Source organism: Mus pahari, chromosome 19, assembly GCF_900095145.1.
Source record: "Mus pahari chromosome 19, PAHARI_EIJ_v1.1, whole genome shotgun sequence".
In the NCBI taxonomy this organism is placed as follows: Eukaryota; Metazoa; Chordata; class Mammalia; order Rodentia; family Muridae; genus Mus; species Mus pahari.
Genome location: NC_034608.1, coordinates 32,060,931 through 32,083,246, shown reverse-complemented (window position 1 = coordinate 32,083,246; position 22,316 = coordinate 32,060,931). Strand labels below are relative to the sequence as shown.

At 51.4% G+C, this 22,316-nt stretch overlaps 1 protein-coding gene across 2 annotated transcripts in view; it reads left to right on the top strand.

Annotated features, from left to right (window-relative positions):
* Rasa3 (RAS p21 protein activator 3) overlaps nt 1-22,316 on the top strand; it is a 117,010-nt gene that overhangs the window by 50,275 nt on the left and 44,419 nt on the right. For both annotated transcript variants that reach the window (XM_021218794.1, XM_029531755.1), the window contains exon 3: nt 15,732-15,835. In XM_021218794.1, coding sequence (XP_021074453.1) covers nt 15,732-15,835 — 104 coding nt within the window. The remainder of the gene's footprint in view (nt 1-15,731; nt 15,836-22,316) is intronic.

Genomic DNA, 22,316 nt, shown 5'->3' with positions numbered 1-22,316 from the left:
TCAGAAATCCGCCTGCCTCTGCCTCCTGAGTGCTGGGATTAAAGGCGTGCGCCACCACGCCCGGCCCGATAAGATTTTTGATGTGCCTGTGTCCCCCTACAGTCTCAATTCACTGGTAAATTTACTGGGTAGTGCCCTTTCTACTCAAAGTTTGTCACTATGCAGATGTTCTTATTTGAGATATCTCTATGTGAAAGAAATACCGTCTCTCTGTTTGCAACCTTCACAGAAAAAGTTTTAATGATCCTGGAACTTTTGATTCTTCAGTCAGACTCTGGGGTGAGGGGCTCTTTTCCCTCCCCATCCTGCTTCAGGCTGCTGATGGAATATGCCAGCTGAGGGATGGCTTCTGTCTCTCTTTTTGTTGTTCAAATTGGTAGTCCCAGAAGAGACCTCAGGCAGCTCTGACAGGAGCTTCAGGTATGGGTCTGTGTGGCTACTTCACGTGTAGCCGAGCAGCCCTCCTTACATTAGCAGGCCTTCAGACTGGCACCCCCCCCTCCCCACAGTTGGCCACATATGTGCGCCAGTGACTTTCAGAAGTGAGCTGTAGCAGGTGCTGCTCGACCTGATGCTGAGTCCCCATCTGTGGTCTGAAAGCCACAGTCATGTGATCTAGGCCAGCACTGGGTCAGCACCCACCGTGTGGAGGGCAATGATGTGCCCACCACAGCAACACCAGTCATCTCCATCAGTCTGAAAGAACTTTCCTAAATAAAGTTCCAAGGAGTGTGAGCTAAGGGGGGCATGTATACAAAGAAAGCAGGTGTGTGTGTGTGTGTGTGTGGTATGTGTGGTTTGTATATGTGTGTGTGTGTACGTGTGTGTGAGTGCGTGTGTGTGAGTGCATGTGTGTGTGCGTGTGTGTGTGCATGTGTGTGTGTGCATGTGTGTGTGTGCATGTGTGTGCGTATGTGTGAGTGCGTGTGTATGTGTGCGTGTGTGTGCGTGTTTGTATGTGTGCATGTGTATCTGTGCATGTGTGTGTGCATGTGTGTGAGTGTGTGNATGTGTGTGTGCATGTATGTGCGTGTGTGTGCATGTGTGTGCGTGTGTGTGCATGTGCGTGCGTGTGTATATGTGTGTGTGTATGTGAGTGCGTGTGTGTGCGTGTGTGTGTGCATGTGTGTGCGTGTGTGTGAGTGCGTCTGTATGTGTGCATGTGCGTGTGTGTATGTGAGTGTGTGTGTGCGTGAGTGCGTGTGTGAGGGATGGCTGGGGTGATAGACTACAGAGTGGGGTGACAGACACACTGCTGGAGGACAGAAGGCTAGGACCTTTTTTTTTTTTTTTTCCCTTAAGTAGCATCTGTAGGAATGAGTAGTGTGACAACCTAAGTGGATGATTTGGAGAATGAATTAAGTTGCTCATAGACACCGCTGAAGAAGAAACTGAAGTTTGAAATAGGAGGAAATGGGAAGTGCAAGCAGTTTAGAGAAGTGGGGGCTGGTGCTACAACCGGGGCCCAACTCACAGGGGTACACAGCAGCCAGACCTGAAAGACTTCAGTCCTACTCTGATTCTGGCCTGGCCTTGTTGGAGGGGGCAGGACCCAGCAGCTGATGCTGAGGTGAGAGATGGGAGGAGGGGCGGAGCAAGTGGGCCCACTGGTCCAGACTGAGAGCCTACAGCTAGCTCCCGCCCTTCCCATAGCATGGCTGTTGCTCCACGGACGGATAAACAGTTTTCCTGGCATCCATCTGGAGGGACAGGTCCTCCACGGCTCCCCAGTGCCTTCCAGCATCAGCATCACCCGTAGATTAGATACAGATTTGGCAGCAAAACCGAAGACTCACATAACTGTAAGTCTGAACAGGAACACGTGGAAGAGTGTTCTGACTGCACACACAGCCTGGCAGGGCTGGGGCGAGTCGCAAGAGCTGGGCATGGTCCCCAGGGAGAGGTGCTCACGGAGCATCTTCCCCGTGAGTCCTGGCATGTGCCTGACCTCAATGCAGAGCCACACAGAACGTGAGAAGATGGAGAGAGAGGAGTCTGCCCCACTCCCCCACTTGTATGTATATGTTCTCAGAGTACACATTGTGTATCTTTCCCAGGTATGACTGGGACCTGCTGGGCCCATCAGCTCATGCTCACACTACTGAGCCAGTGATGCTGAGAGAGCGCCGTCCGCGCTATCCCTTCTCTATCGTCAACCCTTGGATGGGCACACTGGGGAGAGCAAACCCCGCTGGCCCCCCAGCCCTCCCCAGTGAAAGTGACGTAGTCGAAGGTTATGTCCCACCTGGAAGAGACGTTACTGTTTTATTGCTGTGAAGAAACACCGCGGCCAAGGCGGCTCCTCTAACAGAAAGCATTTATAGTGTTAGAGGGTTTGTCTGTTATTATCATGGTGGGAAGCAGAAGGGCTTGGCCGGAGTATTACCTGAGAACTTTACATCTTGATCCACAGGCAGCAGGCAGAGAGAGGGAGAGGGAGGGGGAGGGGGAGAGGAAGGGGGAGGGGGAGGGGGAGGGGAGAGGGAGAGGTGTTTTTGAAACCTCAAAACCCAGTGACACACTTCCTCTGAGAAGGCCACACCTCCTAACCCTTCTCCAACAGCTTCACTCCCTGGCGACTAAGCATTCAAACTTTTGAGCCCATAGGAGCCATTCTTACTCAGTCCACCACACAACCCTTCCTCCCTCCTGACCTAGGAGAGCCTTCTCCATGAGAGTACCCCCTACCTACCTTCTCCTCATTCACTTAAGTGCTCAGGACCCAGGTCTGGATGGCTGAAGAACAGCCCAGGGCCATATCTGAAGGCAGCTCGGGGCTTCCACTTTGAAAATTCCCAGAATGTTCAACACCAGAAAGAAATAACTAGAAGGAAGGAGAGGCTTGTCGAGGGAGTTACTGTCAGAGCAGTGAAGGAGTGTGTTGGTGTTACACAGAACAGCCATTTCAAAAGGATGAGCCCCCTCAAAGCCACAAGAAAATTTCGTCAGGAGGGTTACCTTTCTGGAGTCAGTCTACAGCTGGAAGCACTGGCTGGAAGCAGTAGCCGCTCGGGCCGGTTACGGTTGTAGCTCTAGTGCTGGCAGCTCTGGCTGTAAGGGGGTGAGGTGTCCAGGGTAGGGTGCCAGGGAGTTAAGAAAGACTACTGAGTAGCAGGGATCTGTGGCAGGCCCCATGAGCCCTGGTGGCAGTAATGGCAGATGCTCATGGGGACTCTGGAGAGCGGGAGGCAGGGTTGCACCTGGTGCAGTAACCCTTTGCTGGCCCTGCCTTCCCGCTTCTGGGTCTTCTCCGCTGTGCAGTAGGGTTGTGCATGTAAAGACGTCTAACACTCTCCTGTGTTAAGGAAGTCTGTTTTCTTAATCTTGGAATGATTTGGGTCTGTGGTATCCTAAAGGGAGTTACTCTCTTTTAAAGCTCTCTTTTTCGTGAGAGCCATGAAACGACTGGTGCCTTTCCACCATTTTACCATTTGGCTGTGCCGTCTCTCTCTCTCTCCAAGGGTCTGGCCAACTTGGAAGTTCCTGGGTCTTTTAGACAGAGCCTAAGAATTCCCTGCCTTTATAATGACCCCAAGGGACCTCTCCAGGCCCAGGACGGGCCTTTAACACCTCAGAAAGCCCCTGTGCATTCCCATGTGGGTGTGGACACCAAATCTACAACACCCTTGGCTAGTTTGTTCCCAACACCTGTAGGCACATTTTGCTAGCCAGGAGCACACCTGTGTCAAAATGTGGGGTTCCCTCTGCACCAAGGACAGCAGCTGACATCACTTCGTTTTCTGCGTCACAAACTTTCTGAGCAGCTCCTACACTCTGCTTTCTACTCATCTAGACCACACCAGGGCTTATCAGCACGTGTCACTGATGGGTGCTTCCTGGTCCCCAGGAAGCTGCAGAGAGAAACTGTGGGGAGATGGGCCCAACACTGACCCCTTTCTCTGTACTGGGCACCCCTGTTCTTTTGGAGAACTGTGGAGAGCCTCTCCAAGGACCGCAGTGCCCTCCTATGCCCTCGTCTGCTCCCTGTGTCACAGCCTTGAAACATTTCAGTCCCACAGCTGGCCTGGTGTCTGACTTTGTGGGTTTTCCTAGGAATCGCGTTGTGACAGCATCCAGTTCCCATGGACTTGTGGCTTATGCGGGCACCAGGGGAGTCTAAGAGAAAAGAGACATGGGAGCGAGAGGCTTGGTTTATCCCAATACCTGCCTGATGCCCAAGACTCCAGGTGACACAGGTGGCACGTGCTTCCCGGTCCTAGAAGACAGGTCCAGGCAGGAACCCAGCTCACATTTCCCATCCCCCGGCCTCACACCGTGAGTCGTGAGCCACCCCATCTGTTCTTCTCACCAGGTCTCTGTTTAGTTTGAAAATGCGCAGATCTGTGTGCCAGAGTTTCAAGATAAACAATCCGAGCCCCGCGTCTTGACTACATGTAGGTACCCTGCAGCTAGTGCGCTGCAGGCTTCCTGCCAAAACCGTGGGGTGTAAGGCTGTGACATACGGGGGCGCCAGGCAGGAAGTTAGCCTGGTATAGCAAAGCACCGTGACCTGACCTCAGGGTCACCCTGTTCCCAGTCTCCCCTGCAGATGTGTGAATGGCCTGAGAACCCCCCACCCCCACCCTCACCCCACCCCCACCCCACCCCCACCCCACCCCCGTGAGTGTTTTCCACGTCTTACTGGATGACATCCTGGTTGGTGTTCCATCTCTGGTGCTCCCCCTTCTCTCTGGACTGTTCTGGTAGCCTTCCCCAGGGGTCAGGCTCAGCACCAGAGACTTCCCTGTCATCCTGACACCTTTGATGCAAGTTCCCAGGAGCTTTAAGAATCCCAGTTCAGGGCTGGTGAGATGGCTCAGTGGGTAAGAGCACCTGACTGCTCTTCCGAAGGTCCAGAGTTCAAATCCCAGCAACCACATGGTGGCTCATAACCATCCGTAACGAGATCTGACGCCCTCTTCTGGAGTGTCTGAAGACAGCTACAGTGTACTTACATATAATAAATAAATAAATCTTTAAAAAAAAAAAAGAATCCCAGTTCAGGGAACTTAAGAGGCAGATTTGGGGGTCAGCAGTGAGGCTTCCCTCAGACCTGAGCCCCTCTGTTACCTGAGGTCTTCCTGGGACTGACTGCTGCCCTCACAGGACCCTTCTGTGCCCCACAGCTGGGGACATTGGATATTCTGTTGACTTTAATGAAAGTTTAATGTAGCTTTTAATTAGTGATTAGCCCAGTGCCTATTGAGTCTTCATAGAGAGCTGTTTCCAGCCCTTGGGGCTACCAGCTTAGAGCCTGAGAGTCACATGGCTTCTGCCCTGGGTCCTCTTGGAGACTGGCCTCCTCAGACTGGGACACAAAGGCCAGGCCTGTGGAGACCCACCCAGATTCCTTTACTCTTCCCCACAGTCCTGCCCCTCCTCTCCAGTCCCCGTCCCAAGCTCCCCATCAGAGGTTGGGAAATAGGTCCAGGGACTTGTTCCAGGCAGGACACTGGGGACCCAGCTCTATCATTTCACATGACCAATGTCGCTTGTCACGAGGTGCACAGGGCAGGCAAGCAGCAAACAGCTGGGATGGGGTGGGGCGGCATCGATGTCGGGAAATGACTCAAGGAGGACTTGGTGGTTTCTCTGCAGGTCCCGAGCGAGGCTTCTGGGCGCCCTGTGCCCAGTCCTATGGGCAGGAGGAGAGGGAGGGGGAGGCTGGGGGGACTGTGATAGAAAAGATTCAGAGGGTTCATGGAGGGGGCTGGGGAGAAAGCGGGGAAGGAGAAATTAGGGAGAGGAGTTGTCAGAGGGTCCCTGCCAGAGGCCGCACTGGGAGATAATAGCCCCTTGTCAACTTTTCTTTTTCTTGATGAAAGTTCCTTGATTCTGTGAAACTCCTTTGAGCCTCTGGCTTCATCCTTTTTGATGAGGTAAAAAGATAGTGTGTCTATCATTCTGGTGGCCTCGGGGCAGAAGTTGCTGGCTAGATTAATTTCTTCTTGTCAAACAGCAAGAGAAGAGAGAGGGGCCCAGCCCTTCCCTGTGGGTCTTTTCTTTATTGGGAAGGAGGTTTCTGGAGCCCTTGGGCTGGAATGGAGGCTTCCTGGCTTGCAGTCCATGCCTCTCCTGCCACTGGCTGTGGCCTGGACAAAGGCAGCCTGTGTGGACACAACTGTGGCTGAGCAGTGCCTGGGAAGGGAAGCACTCTCACTGTGGGCCCCTTTGAGGAACACAAAAAGGAGGCTTTGTCCACGGGGAGGCTGTGGGAGGGGGTGCTAGAAGACTGTCCTTCCCCGGGTTTAGCCTGCTTCCTTTTTCTTTTGAAAATATGTTTTAAACTCTGATGCCCAGGAAGGGACACAAGCCGACTCCCATTGATGGGAGAACGCAGTGCACAGGGTGGATCGGTCCTGGGGCTGCATGCCTAGTTCTTCCTGCTCCTAGCCTGGTCCTTAACATCTGACCCAGGAGGAAACTTAGCATGCAACAGCTCGTCACAGCCTGGGTGTCTCTGCCTCACCCGGAGGTCCTTGCTGGGAGCATTCCTGCAGGTCTCTGTCATAGGCACTATGTAATTACAGTTGGGGCAGCCATGGCTCTGGACATAAGACGTCCTGCTGCTGAAGCTGTTCAGAGCTGGGGGTGGAGGGTCTCATGCCAGCCACTCATAAATACACAGAAGCATCTCAAATGCATCTGTAACTTAAACATTTTAAATCAAATAGTCTTCATTTCTCTTTAACTGCTATCAATTGAGCAGATTTATTTTCGATGTTTGGAGATGAATACAGGGTCAGAGCCACACTCCTGTGTGAGCAGACTCTTAACTGGGTTGGGGTGAGCCGGCTTTGTGAGGCACGAGCCAGCTCACGCTCTCGGGCTCCAGAGCTTCAGAGCATCCTACACCGGCAATCCCATGTCAGAACAGTTCTGTAGGGACAGATGGGCCATGTAGATCCACGGAGTGTTCACTGCGACACTGCTTCTTGTTGTGAAAATTGGGGAAAGCTAATGGTAAGGGAATCTGGTGGTTGTGTTGGTGCCCAGGGGACGTTTGGCTGCTGGGAGTGTGTTTGGTTCTCCTGAAACTGGCTATAGGCTAAGGAAAATTAGGTGCTAAGGAAAAGCGAGCTGTGTCAGAATGTGGATGGAGTTCCCACTTTCCCTTTAAACCCCACCTGTAACCATTTTCATTTTTTTTGTCTGGATATATTTAAGGCAAAGTGTTCTAGGAGGGCTTCCCCAGAATGTTAATTCTAGCTTCCAGTTTTCCGACATCTGGCTGTATTTTTGTTCTAAAAGTAGTTTTATTGACATATGTAATTGACAGCATTCCATCTCATTCAGCAGTTTAAAACCGTAACTCTGTGGCTTTGGGGGCATGTCCAGCCATCTCCGCGGTCACTTTTCCAAAAGGTGGTCCTGTCACCGTCACTGTATGCCTCACGCTGTCTGGCTCCCTGGGCCTCTCAGCTGTGGACGTCTATGTGGGCATTCCTCATCTGATGTTCACCTGCCTCTGCCTCCTGAGTGCTAAGATTAAAGATGTGTGCTACTATAATAGACCGGGCCTCAGAAAGAAATGTTTGTAGCAATGTAGCCTCAGTAGATTTTCATACTTTTTAAAATTTAATTTTTAGTTTAACTTTATTTCTCATTTTTAAAAAAAAATGATAGTTTTTAATATTTATTAAAATGGAAGGAAATATTTGTTCCTGTGAATGTCTCCTGTTTTCAGAAGCACCCCCAAATTCAGAGTATATAAATGAGTGAAATATGGGAAATTCTAAAAATTTGTCCATAAATTTGCATATCGTGAATCAGTTTGTCACACACACCCCCAAATGCTTTCCTGGCTAAGTGCTGACTTTGAAGAGAGGGTCGCATCTGGCCCAGTTTGACTCCAGTTCCTATCATTCAGCCTGGAGTCCCTGCTGCCCACACTGTGACCTGCCTCTGAGCCAGAGCGGGTGTGGCTGGGCCACCTTTCTTGTGCCCAGTGACTGTGACTGTGCCATGCTACATGCAGAGGCCTCTGTGTTTGTCTCAGAGAAGTCCCACAGTCTCTGAGGAGAGCACTGGGACAGGTCTCACACTGCCTTCGGCAAAGACCAAAGAATGGAGGGCCGCTCTCTGTGACAGGAGACTGACTGCAGGATTTATAGCTGGTAAGCTCATGTCCTCTGGCTCTCTGTTTCTGGAGCAGAGGCAGGGTTGTGGTGCTGGGCCACGTCTAAAGCACAGTTCATCCCACCAGTAGCCCAAGCCAGCCTCCGTTTCCTGCTTCACCACAGACGAGCCTGAGAGTTTTCTCAGGTGCTCACCTGAAGGGACAAGGCAGTGGGCTCTCCTGTGTGCCCATTGCTTCTACATTCTCTGTTGAGTCTGGTGACCACAGATTACATGTGGCTATTGAGGAGCCAGGAACTGAATTCTACATGAAACAACTGGAACCACTTGAGACTTGGTGGCAGCAGCATGTCCATTGTTCTTACAGACTATCTGACCTACCTGGGATGGACTGTAAAGAGTGGATAGTGTCCCCAGGCAGCAGAGGTGTCATGGTGGGACAACTGGTGCTTGGTGTATATGTGGGAAGCCATGCGTGTAGTCTGTGCCTCTAGCCAGGGCTCGATTGTGGCCTTATCTAATTTTCCTTCCTTCCTTCCTTCCTTCCTTCCTTCCTTCCTTCCTTCCTTCCTTCCTTCCTTCCTCCCTCCCTCCCTCCCTCCCTTCCTCCCTCTCTTCCTCCCTCCCCACCTTCCAACCTTTTATCAGGGCCTTGCTGTGAGCCCAGGTTGGCCTGATACCGACAACCCCCCAAGTAGCAGGGATTACAGGCAAAAGTCACAATGCCCAGCCTTCTCTATCTATTCCTGATCAGAGCCAAAGGCCCCGCGTCTAAACACCGTAGTTGGATTACATTCCTCCTAATGCTTCATAATAGGAATGAGTCTCCAGTACATGGAGTTCCAGGGACACTCAATCCAGATGCTTTGGAAATCTCAAGTTGATTGTTGCACAAGAGAGTGGCCGAGAGTCCAGTTTGTGGATACATTGCCAGGCTGGGGTGCAAAGGAGGTGGGCAGTTGGCTGCATTTGTGTTTCCCATTTATATTTCTATTTATTTTCCCATTTACGCTCCCTCGTTTATATTTCCCATCTGGCGTGTGGATAGCAATACTGGGTTGTAGCAGTCCTAACGATTAGATGTGGCTCAGGGCCTGGGTCTACTTGGTAATGCTCACAGCAATACCATGGCTAGATATCACTGTGGGCACTGTGTTTCTAAGAGCTGACTCACCGGCCCTGGAGTCTCATCTACCTCATTGCCCTACCCCAGTGGCCAGGCATGAGCAGGAATTCTGCCATGCACGCCCCAGGGAATGAGCAACTCACTGTAACTTGCCCCGCTGACCCCCACGTCCTGCTGTCCCTTGGACCTGAGAAACTTTCGTGTCTGCAGCATCTGCTTGTGCCTTGAAGGTGCTCGTTAGCCACAGATCGGGGTCCCCATTGCTCTGCAGGCCTCCATGTTCAGGGAAAGGCACTCCTGCTGGGTTCTCACTGGGCTGAGACCACAGGGCAGGGTGATAGGAGTGGGGAGGTTTGCTGGTTTGGGTTTCCTTTCTTCTTCTTCACGAAGAAGTCGTGGGTCTAGAGCCCCGAGTGAACTGCGAGTAGGGAGGGAGTAAAGGCGCTGAGCACCAAGCCCGATGACCTAAGTCTGACTCCTGGGACCCACATGGTGCAGGAGAAGACTGACTCCAGGTTGTCCGTTAATCTCCACATGCTCACCGTGACACATATACACATGTACATACACATGCACATATATGCACATATACATGTACATAAACATGTACACACACATATGTATATATACATGTACATACACATATATGCACATACACGTGTACATATACATGCACATACACATGCACATATACATATACATGCACATACAAAAAATAAATGTTAAAGCAAAACCCAGCCCAAACTGTCTTTAAAGAAAGACAGCCGAATGTACTGTATTCAGGGTGTGGGACCTGTCTCTCTCTGAAACCCTTGCCTCCTGTGGAAGCAAACAGCAGCTCTGCCAGGCCAGCCTCCCTTGGCCTCTTCCCTTCAGCAGGGCTCAAACCTCAAAGCTCCGTGGGCAGCCACTCGGCAAAGAGCCCCTCCCTCCGGCTCTGCAGCACGGATACCTCTCCGTTCTCTGTGGGCTCCATTCCCCTCAGATATGGACTTACATATTCTCATTCTCTCTCTCTCTCTCTCTCTCTCTCTCTCTCTCTCTCTCTCTCTCTCTCTCTTTACTTTTTGATTCAGTTTCATAAGAATTAGCCTGCACACAGTAGGTCCCTTGGTTAGCAAAATCCTTCCCTCACCTCCCAGTGTCCCACCTCACAGGAAGTAAATATCACTTTACAAGTTATACAGAATAGGAGAACACCAAGCATGGCAGCACACACCTATAATCCTAGTGCTCAGAAAACTAAGGCAGGAGGATCACTGTGAATTCAAGCCCCGATCTGTGGCTACACAGTGAGCTCCAGGCCAACCTGGGCTACATTGTAAGACCCTGTCCCATACAAACAATCAAAATCCCAACCAAACTAAAAACACATTGCATGAAATAAGAGAAGAAAAACATTTGTGATGATTGACCTTACTAGAAAAGAATTACAGAAAGATGTGAGACACAATGCTCACTGTCAGCTGTACTGGGCCTACTGGGCGTCCTTAGGTCATTGCAGGCATGCCCAGTGCCCAGTGTTGATCAGCCCAGTATGAGTATCTCAGTGTGAGCATCCCAGTATTGAGTAACCCAGTGTGAGCAGCCCAGTGTGAACAGCCCAATGTGAGCAGGCCAGTGTCAGCAGCCCCGTGTGAACAGCCCAGTGTGAGCAGCTCAGTGTGAGCAGCTCAGTATGAGCAGCCCAGTGTGAGCAGCTCAGTGTGAGCATCCCAGTGTGAGCAGCTCAGTTTTGAGCAGCAGCCCAATGTGAACAGCCCAGTGTGAACAGCCCAGTGTGAACAGCTCAGTGTTGAGCAGCCTAGTGTGAACAGCCCACTGTAAACAGTCCAGTGTTGAGCAGCCCAGTGTGAGCAGCCCAGTGTTGAGCAGTCCAATGTGAACAGCCCAGTGTTGAGCAGTCCAGTGTGAACAGCCCAGTGTGAGCAGGCCCGTGTGAGCAGCCCCGTGTGAGCAGCCCCGTGTAAGCAGCCCAATGTTGAGCAGCCTAGTGTGAGCAGTCCAGTGTGAGCAGCCTAGTGTGAGCAGCCCAGCGTGAGCAGCTCAGTTTTGAGCAGCCCAGTGTGAACAGCCCAGCGTGAGCAGCTCAGTGTGAGCAGCCCCATGTGAGCAGCTCAGTGTTGAACAGCCCAGTGTGAGCATCCTAGTGTAAACAGCCCAGTATGAGCAGCTCAGTGTTGAGCAGCCTAGTGTGAATAGCCCAGTGTGAACAGCCCAGTGTTGAGCAGCCCCGTGTGAATAGCCCAGTGTGAGAAGCCCAGTGTGAGCAGCCCCGTGTGAGCAGTCCAGTATGAACAACCCAATGTTGAGTAGCCTAGTTTGAGCAGCTCAGTGTGATCAGCCCAGTGTGAACAGCCCCATGTTAACAGCCCAGTGTGAGCAGCTTAGTGTGAGCAGCCCAGTGTGAGCAGCTCAGTTTTGAGCAGCCCAGTGTGAACAGGTCAGTGAGAGCAGTCGCATGGTGAGCAGCTCTGTGTGAACAGCTCAGTTTTGAACAGCTCAGTGTGAGCAGCCCAGTGTGAACAGCCCAGTGTGAACATCCCAGTGTGAACAGCCCCGTGTGAGCAGCCCAGTGTGAACAGCCCAATGTTGAACAGCCCAGTGTGAGCAGCCCCGTGTGAGCAGCCCAGTGTGAGCAGTCCAGTGTGAGCAGCCCAGTGTGAGCAGCTCAGTGTGAGCAACCCAGTGTGAGCAGTCCAGTCTGAGCAGCCCAGTGTGAGCAGCTCAGTGTGAGCAGTGAGACCCCAGTTCTTTTCTGTTTCTCCCTTTTGCTTTCCTGACATGAAGTAAATGTTTGCTCTGTCACATGCCCCTGCTATGATGTGACTCACATCACCCTAGGACAACGGGCCAAACAATCATGGACTGGAATCTGCAAAACTCTCAGCCAAAATAACCCCTTTCTCTTTGTAAACTGGCCATCTCGGAGGCTTGCTCTTGTAACGGGAAGCTAAGTGGCAGGTCTTCTGAAGCTCTCCGGAGGTGGGTCACAGCGGGACCCTACATGTGACAAGATTTGCTGTGACCAAGATTGCACTGCAGGCCGGGCTCTGGAGCCTGGTTCTCAAAGGTCCTCCCCACAGGCTTCCTAGAAGGGACAGAAATGTCTGATGATCTGGAGATTGGATATTCAAGAGTCTTAACCCAAATAGTCACTTCAGCAGCAAGCCCTGGGGTGTATGCAGAGGAGCCACTTCATACTTAAAACAAGACAGACAGACGAATGTTAAACGAAGCCGTGTAGTAGCTCTTGTGGCTGTTAAGGTTTTCTAGTGGGTGACCAAGTTACTGTCTGGGCTTGTTCTTACTCTGCGCCATTCTTTGAGTTTCTGGATGGATGATAGTTTTTCTGTTATTGGACCTAAGCCTATGAAACATGGGCCATTTCCACAGTGACACATCTCGGAACGTTCATAGACAGAAATAAAGAGGTGTCTTGTTTTTTTTTTGTTTTTTTTTTTTTTAAATCCCATCATTTTCCAGCATCTGTGGCTTCGCGTGGAGGCAGACAGGCCTCACTCCACACTACAAGGGCAGTGCATTGTGGGGAGACATTCAAGTCTGTGGCTCCTGCATGTACTTCATGGGCTCATAGATGCATGTAGGTAGACACCCAGCAGCACCCAGAGTACAAGTACGTAGTCACATGTAAGAAGGCACACGTGCATACATACATAGTCACATGTACTCATACGTGTCTGCACACATCTGTTTCCACAAGCACATGTCCGTTGGTGTAACACCCCCCCACACACCTGCACCCACAGGCATGTGCATACACACTACACCCAGAGGTACACACATAGGATTGCTCTCACTTAGGCAAACACACACACACCCATACACACACGCGAGTGCACGAGAGCACACTTGGCCTCCTGACCTGGAGGTTCCTTCTCCAGTGGTTCCAAGAGTTAAGTCTCATGAGCACGGAGGCTAAGGAGTGGAGATTCACACAGGGCCTTGCTTCCTTGTATTTGTGTCTGGCACACACAGGAGAACCAAAGGCTCACATGAATGTGGGGCTGAGTACAATTTCCTTATAAAGCGTTTTTTAACCTAAGAACCTCTGGCCGGAAGTACTCCGGCACCCTGCTACCATACAATGATATCGCTTGTTGTCTCTAATACTTCTCGCTACCCGAAACACTCAGAGCAACGTCAGTCTCTTAGATTTTTCACTTTGAGGATTTTGTTTTCATCGCAAAGAGGCGGTTTCTTATGTAACTTCCTGGCAGGTTATTCTATAGTGCTACTTAGAAATGGAGGTGTGTGTCCCCAGCCCTGGCCTGAGAAGGCAGGTGTGCTGAGCGCCTCAGAGCCCAGGCTCCTGCACTGAGTAATGCTATCGCACCCAGAGGCCAGGCTGGAAGGTTCGCCTGCACCTCCTGCTTTAATTTGCATATTCCCACCACGGTTGGTCAGTCTCTGTGACAGAATACAGATAGAAGCGGTCGCTGCTGTTTCTCACTATGGTTTCTCACCGTTCTGCAGATCAAGAAACAGGGAGCCCAGTCCACAACTAAAAAGAGGCATCACTCCAAGGCCTGCCTTCAGGAACCCACTTTTGCTAGCTAGGAAATAGTCTCAAAGTAGCCCCTCCTGCCAACTGGGAATCAAGTGTTCAAACACAAGCACCGGTGGAGAGACATCACACATTCAGATCATAACAGCTAATGGCGCTTGGCACTTTTTGTATGTTTCTTGGCCATTTGGCTTAAGTGACATGCAGCGTACCTATTGTGGATACAAGCCTGTCATCCAACAACCGAGTTACAGATATTTTCTTCTGTAGGCTCTCATTTCTACTCTCTTATGTATTTTATTTTTATCGGATATTTTTCTTTATTTATGTCAAATGTTTTCCCCTTTCCAGGCCTCCCCTTTGGAACCCTCCTATCCCATCCCACCTCCCCCTGCCTCTATGAGGGTGTTCACCTACCCACCCACTCCTGTCTTCCCACCCTGGCATTCCCCTACACTGGGGCATCGAATACCCTCAGGCCCAAGGGCCTCTCCTCCCACTGATGACCAACAAGGCTATCCTCTGCCACATATCCGGCCAGAGCCATGGGTCCCTCCATGTGTCTTCTTTGGTTGGTGGTTCAGTCCCTGGGAGCTTTGGGGGGGGGGGTCTGGTCTGTTGACACCATTGTTCTCTCCATGAGACTGCAAATCCCCTCAGCTCCTTCAGTCCCATCTCCAACTCCTCCATTGGGGACCCCCGAGTTCAGTGCAGTGGTTGCCTTTGAGCATCTGCCTCTGGCAGAGCTCCAGCAGCAAGCACTTCCCGGCTTCCACAATAGCATCTGGGTTTGGTGGCTGTATACGGGATGGATCGCCAGGTGAGGCAGGCAGTCTCAGGATGGCTTTTCCTTCAGTCTCTGCTCCACACTCGTGAGCTGCCCAGTGTAGCTACCGAGAGCTGACCCTCTGGGAGAACAACAGGAACTTCTAAACCTGGTGCCATCTGTCCAGCCCTAGCACGGCATCTGAAATTAAGCTTTACATTTTGATGGTCTGAGTTAACCAAGTGTTTAAAAGCAGTCTTGTTTCTGATATCATAGCTAAGAAACCTCTACCTAGCTTAGCTCCAAGTCACAGCTTTGTCCCCATGGACTTGGGAGAAGCTTGTAGTTCTAGCCATTAGGTTTGGTGTGCAATGTGTTTTGAGTTCATCTTGTATGCAGGTGGTAGCAGGTGGTAGGTACGGGGATGCCAATGGTCCTCCCTGCGTGTGCTCTCCTGCCTCCTTCTCTGCTGCTTTGGTACCCTCTAGAACAGTCACCCTTCCCATGTTGGAGCTCAGCCACGGCCGAGCATGGATTTGGAATCACATTTGATGTCAAGTTAGGTGTGTGTGTGTGTGTGTGTGTGTGTGTGTGTGTGTGTGTATGTGTGTGTGTGCGCGCGCGCACGTGCACGCGTGCATGTGTATGCTGAAGTCATCGCTGGGTTTCCTAAGCAGTTCTCCATGTCTGGTGCCTTCTTCCTAGTGTTGTGAGCAAGTTTTTCCTAGCCCAGAACAATGGGAAGTTTGTTTAGTGACAAAGCCCTCTGGCTTTCTGCCCCTTTAATTAGAACGTCGGTTTATTTTTAAGTTTCCATTTGCAGGGCTGCCACAGCTGTGGGGTGACTCACGAGGGGGCTAATGAGCCTTGAGAACAGTGGGAGTCAGCTATGGGGCTGGGTCCCCCGTACAGGAACCGAGGACAGGCAGGTTTGTGGGGGAAAGGAGCTTGTCTGAACATCAGTGTGAGCTTTCCTTTTGATGCCCCTCTGAGTACCACCCCTAACTCTCAGCTACAGTCAGGCTGCTGTAACAGTCTTGGGTGGGGTTGGTGTTACGTGCAGACCCATGTGCTAGAGATTGTGTGCTCCGATCAGTGTGCTCCGGCACCCCCGCCCCCAGCCCTTGCATTGAGCTCTCTGATTTGTTCAAGTCGATCCCCTGGGCGTGTCAGCCTTCCGGGGGACTCAGCCGCGTGCACTCTAACCATGTGCATCTTGTCTGTTTGTCTAGCCCCTTTTACGGAGAGGACTTTTACTGTGAAATCCCTCGGAGCTTCCGCCACCTGTCCTTTTACATTTTTGATAGAGATGTTTTCCGAAGGGACTCCATCATAGGTAGGTACTTCAAATGGTAGGTACTTAAATGGGCATTTTCTTCCTTTTACAAGCTGCCCTCATGACTAGGAGGAGATTAGCATTTAATTTGAAGCCTTCCTGGACACAACCTTATGGCTCTGAGTCACTCTTGATGGGACCAAGTTGGAGGCTTGCTGGTGTGGCCTGGCCTGATGGTTGTAGCCTCTTGAATCGTCCTTTTGACCTAATAATGCAGAACGATGTGCAGATAATGACCTGGTGTGCAGACAACCGTAACACTGGAATCTCATATCCAGAACACATTGATCAGGACCTTTTGAGCATTACCTCAAGGCTACCATGCAGTGTGTCCCGAAATGTCCCTAGAGGGATTTCAAGAGCTCCTTCCCAGGTACCACGGGGCTGCAAACCTTCCTTCTTCACTATCCCTAGGCCGCACTCATCCCTGACTCCAGCATAGTGGTAGGGATATGAAAAGACTGGTGGGAGGGTTTAAGGCCAGTCAGACATGTTTGAAGTTCACGTCAACCCCTTACTTCTCTGAGCCTCGTTTTCCCCATGGCTTCAAGAAGGTAGTCTCCCCAGACGGTAGTTGTGTGAGGAGTCTAGGTGACAGACCAGACCAAAGGGTGGCCACTATTGTGGTACTTCCTTGAATCCAAGATTATCCAAAGTAGGAGAACAGGAATGGTGTGGTACCAGAGTTCACCCACTACAGATGGACAGTGGGGGCCACTGCTGCCTGACCTACATTGTTCAAGGTAGGAAGTGACTGACTCCCTCTGTGCTGTCTGAGGTCCATATTGGTTGAGATGAACAAGTCACAGGGATGCAAAAGATAATACTACTGAAGTCAAGAGGACACTGAGCCTGGACAGATGGGGAGCCCTGGGCCTTTGAGCCAGAGTCTCAATTGGGAGCGTGTCAGTAGAACTGGAGGAGGAACAGAACCTTGCTTCATCACCACATCTGACCACACCCTTATTTCTCATTCTTCACCCTGTTACCTATCTCATGCCAACCATTACCACCACTTCACCCTAACTCTCACACAAGACCCACCTTCCTCCACCACGCTTCGCCCTTTCCATCCTGTCCTCACCCTCATGCCCCACCTGACCCATTCCTACATGCCCACCTTCTCTTGCTCCTCGCCATGGACAAACCCATTTTACCTCATCCCCTGTGCCCATCTTCCCTGAGGCCCCACATGTGACTTCACACTTGTCTTACTCAACCTCACACTCTGTAGTCTTCAAACCTTGCCACTATTGTGTCAAACCTTGTCTTCGTCACTGTTGTATTGCTGTGAGGAGACACCATGCTCAAGGCGAGCATTTAATTGGGGGTCGATTTACAGTTTCAGAGGGTTAGTCCATTATCACCGTGGCAGGAAGCATGGCACTGGGCAGGCATGGCACTGGAGCAGTGCCTGGGAGCCTATATTTTATCCAGAGGTTGTGGGCAAAGAGAGAAAGGGGGAGGGAACTGAGAATGGGCCTGGTGTGGGCTCTTTGAACCTCAAAGCTCACCCCCAGTGACGTACCTTCTCCAACATACCACCTAATCCTTCCCAAGCAGTTCTACTAACTGGGGACCAAGCCCTTAAAACATGTGCCTGTAGGGGCCATTCTCGTTCAAAGCACCCCACATATCTCTGGCTTGCTTTTCATTCCACTTAACCTTGCCTCTCACATGACCCTCACACCCCACCCTACTCTCTCCTTATGCTTTCCTGTCACGCCAGGCTCACCCCCTCTGCATTCCCCCCCTCCCCTTGGACCTCCCCTTGCTTCACTTTTCATGCTGGTTTCCCTCATCCCTTATGCCCCACATTAGCTCCTTGCCCGTCTCACCTCACTACTTGACTCTTACCTCACACACTGCTCTCACTCAACCTCACAGACTCTCCTCACACCTGCACAGCTGTTTTTCACATCTCCCATATGTCATCTCCCCAGCCTCACATCATCTCTCACTTTCCTTCACACTTAATCTCACTCGACCTTGACATGCACCCTTCATACCAGCCATCACCAGCCCTCACACAGCCCTTGGCTTCATCAGCACCTGCGCCTCAGCCCTTGCCTCTATCACCACACTGCACCTCAGCCCTCACACAGACCTTGGCTCCATCAGCACCTGTGCCTCAGCATTCACTCTTTCTGCTCTCCTCACCTTACTCATCACATCTCGCCTCATACACTCTTCACTCCACGGCTTCATCCTTCCCTCACACTTGTCTCTCACACCTTTCCTCACCCTCACCTCATGCCTCACATGGATCTCACCGTGCCTTTCACATCTAGCTTCGTACATGTTTCTTTCCCATGTGTCATCTCTTTCCTCACACCCGACCCCTTATGCCCTCGCACCCATGTGATGCCCACTTCTTATGCCAGTCTTTGGCTCGCTCTTCATACCCAACCTCACCGTCTGCTCACGGGCAGCCCACGCTCACTCCGCACACGGACCTCGGCTCATTTCTCACGCCTTCCCCCACACGTTCTTCCTCCTCTCTCTGCTGTTTCTCTGGAGACTTGTCTCTAGGCCCTTCTCTGCCTCATTGTCCCTAGAGCGCTTCCACACCTGATATCGGGGTTACTTCTGTGTGTGTGTGTCTGGATCCCTTGGTCTGTAAGATGTCTGTAGATAGGGATCTGTATATTATAATCATTCCTTGGGCGCTTGCTTGGCATATGGTCAGTGCACTGAAGGAACATATAAACAGATGAATAAATCTGTGCATATGGAGAAACTTACGTATAGGTTTAATTTAAGCACACAAAGAAGGTGTAAAATAGAGAAGCCGGTCGCAGCTGTAGTGCCCCTCCACCACAGGCCATCCTACTTGTTTGGACATCTGTGTTGCTTGTTGGTTTCTTTACGCATTTTGCAAACATTTAATGAGTCCTCATTATCAACCAGGTCGGTGAGTTTGGTTCGCAGGGTCCTAGATGGTCCCAGCCCTCAAAGACTCCATCCTTCCAGACTTTTTCTCACCCACAGAGTTTATTTGTGCGGTCGCAATGGCTGGTGTGCAGCTTTCGTTTCCCAGCTTGTTTCTCTGAATTTTCTTTGAGTGGATTGTCTTAGTGTTCATTTGGTGTCCGTGGCCTCCTGTGTCTTACTTAAGGGGTAGGAAAGCATGGTGGTCTGCGAATTCTTCCAGACAGTCAGACCGTCACTGTGACTCCCAGTTGGCATCCACCCTAGAACTCAGTACCCTACGTCCCAGCCTGTCCCTGGCAACTTGACTAGTTGCTTGTCCATATTGGCATGACGTAGTTTGAGCATCCGAATTTTTATTTATGCCCAACTAACACTATTCATGGATGTGACATGGGGTAAAGAAAATGAGCAGACTTGGTTGTGTGTAACTGGATCCGGAATAGCCTGTTTCTGTACTTACGTCCCCAAACCTGACAGGGGTCCATGTGAGGGAAACATGACACAAAAAGCCCCACACCCTGATCAGTCTCTGTCTAAAGGGGCCGTGATGCTCGAAGCTTTGTATATCTGCCTTCTGGGGGCTTCAGGGTGTGAGCCACCACTAGTCGGCTGTTATTAGGGGTACCAGGGCCACCTAAGCCACTGTGGGGATGGGGGAATTGAGTCAGCTTTGGGACCAAATTTTCACTTTGAAAATCAGCTGGAGAATCCTGGTTTTTGTTGTTGTTGTTTTGTTTTGCTTTTTGTTGTTTTTTTTTTCATCAATAGCGTTGCACCATCACAAATAGAAAATAGACATGAACTATTGGAGAGACATTAGAGGAACCCAGTTTGCAGACTGTCCTGACACTGTTCTTGCAAAACTTATGGGTGGCCAGGCACTACCTCTCCTTCCTGGGCACCCTTCAGGAGGCCTGTACTCTTCTCCCTCCCCGTCCTGCACAGACCTCTGTGTGTCTGTAGGGAGTGTTTCCTGGTCTCTTCTGCTGTAGGCTTTCCTTGTTCTTCCTTCTGCGTAGGCCAGTTCAACCATGACCCACAGGACCCCGAGCGCCCTGAGCGCCGTCTGTGTAGCATGTTTCTAGGCCTGTGGGTTTTTGGTTGGCACCTCATTTTCTTTCCTTTTTCCTGGACAAGGTCTCATGGAACAACCACCTCAGTTTTGCCATGGTGAACTTGAACTTCTGGCCCTTCTACCTTCACCTCCTGAGTGCAGACATTGATAGTACATAGTGTTGTATATGGTTTCCGAGATGTCGGAGATGGACTCTGGGGCCCTGCGCATGATCGGCACTCACTCTGTCAACTGAGTAACATCCCTACCCGGTCACACCTTTCGTTAGGGAGAGTGGGAGCTGGCGGAAGACTGAACCAGGAAGAAGACTGAAGCAGGAAGGCCTGCTGCTTGTTTCGTATACCTGAGCCAGCTGAGGCGTCCATTAGCAATGGACCCCAAATCTGCCACCGCCAGCAGGCTCTCCACCACGATTTCAGTGTCACCTGGAGAGAGACTAGACCACGACTGTCCCTCAGCTCCAACAAGCCATGTGCATCCCAACATGCCAAGGAAGGTTAGGCCATGGCTTCCAAGAAGGAGTGAAATGTGTTGATGCAGGTGTTTGACAAGGGAGAAACCAGGGCAGGTGGGTTTCCTCTAGGTAGGCAGGCACTGTGTGTGAACACTCCCTGTTGGGCAGCTCCTCATGGAGCCATCTGCCTTTCTAAGTATGTCAGTACTTAGCCATGGAGTTCAGTCATCCTCAGGGCCAGGTCCTGTAGTCTCCTGAGAGCGTTGGGCCTGCGCTCTTCTGATGGCAGTGGCTTGTAGTTTGTGACCTGCCCCAGGGCTCCCCTGGACCAGCTGCTGCTCAGGCACAGCCTGGGAAGGTCTGCTCTGAAAGCAACTCTTGATGACAGCGCTGTTGACTGGGCTTCGTCTGTTTCCTGGAGACACCGTGCCTTCACTGTGCTGTGCTGCTGTTGCCCACGTTGAACTGATCGATCCCTTCCCTTTTATGACTTCTACTTGGCACAGGGCTCCAGGTCCTGAGTCTAGTGGACAGTGGGGAGCTTGTCCTTCTATGTGTGGAATACTGACACCCTAGAAGCCAGTTCTTTCAGACAGACTTTGGATGGCCACTGCCAGGCTCCAGTCCCTTCATGAGAGGGGTGCTCTCTTGAAGATTTTGGGCTCTCTCGGAGCGCTAAGGGGCTTCCCAGGATCTGATGCTACTCTTGGGTTTGGGGTGCCTTCTTAGACATGAGTGTCCTTCTTATATCTGGTGTTTGAAGTTTTTGGTCCCCTCTGAGGTCTTGGGGTGGTTTTTTTTTTCTCTCAGGATGTAGTGCTGCTGGCTTGGGTCCTTGGGTACTCTCTGAGGTATTATAGATACTGTCAGGACCTCAGACACTCTGTGAGACATATGTCAGCCCTCGCTACCCCCAGTGGCTGTCCTGATGGCCTCTTGCTTTCAGGCCATGAGAAACGGGGACCTCTAGGTGACAGATTTCTCTTATCGAGGAGGAAAGGGCCTGAGGGACATGGTTGTGTATGTTCTAGAAGCCCAAACTGAGGTCACTTTTAGTAGAAGCTTCTAAAGAAGAAGATAACAGTTGCTGCTTGAGGAGGCAAGACCCCAACTGTCTCACGGGAGCACGGGCCAGGCCTAGCAGACAGTGAATGAATGGATGAATGTAGCACCTCCTCCTGGGGCCCAGCATCTCCCTCAGACAGTGAGAAAGATTACCCCACACAGTTCTGTAGCTGTTTGTCTGGTATGATGACATAAGTATGTCTCACAAAGTAGCCCCACTGGAAAAGTCCTCAGTGAGAGGAAATACCAGTGCATGCATGAGTCGCTCCATCTTGGAGATGGGGGTGGGGGGGAGTTTGGTTGGATCTGCTCTTTCTGAAGCTCAGGTCACAGGTTTGTGTGTATCACGATCTGAACTCACCGTCCTCCCTAAACTGTCACACTTCCTCCAGTGCCTGGGTCAGCAGTGTGGGCACCAAGTGTTCCAGTTCATCTGGGGCCTTATAACAAAGTGCTTGAATGGGGACTTCTGTGTCAAGAAGCTGATGTGAGTTCTGTAGGTGGGAGGGGTCAAGGAGCCTGATGTGTCTGCCTGACAACACAGAAGAGAAGGTGATGTTGTACAGCTGTGCAAGCCCATGGGGAGAACTAGTCGATTTCACAGCTGGGAGAACAAGAAGAAGCTGTTAAAGCCCCTCTCCCTCCCCCACGTGGAAGCTGGACCCCAGGGGGGAGATGCTGGACCCCAGGAGGGAGATGCTGGAGGCCAGGAGGGAGATGCTAGGCCCCAGGAGGGAGATGCTGAATCCCAGGGGGGAGATGCTGGTCCCTAGGAGGGAGATGCTGAACCCCAGGAGGGAGATGCTGGTCCCCAGGAGGGAGATGCTAGGCCCCAGGAGGGAGATGCTAGACCCCAGGAGGGAGATGCTGGACCCCAAGGGGGAGATGCTAGGCCCCAGGAGGGAGATGCTGAACCCCAGGAGGGAGATGCTAGGCCCCAGGAGGGAGATGCT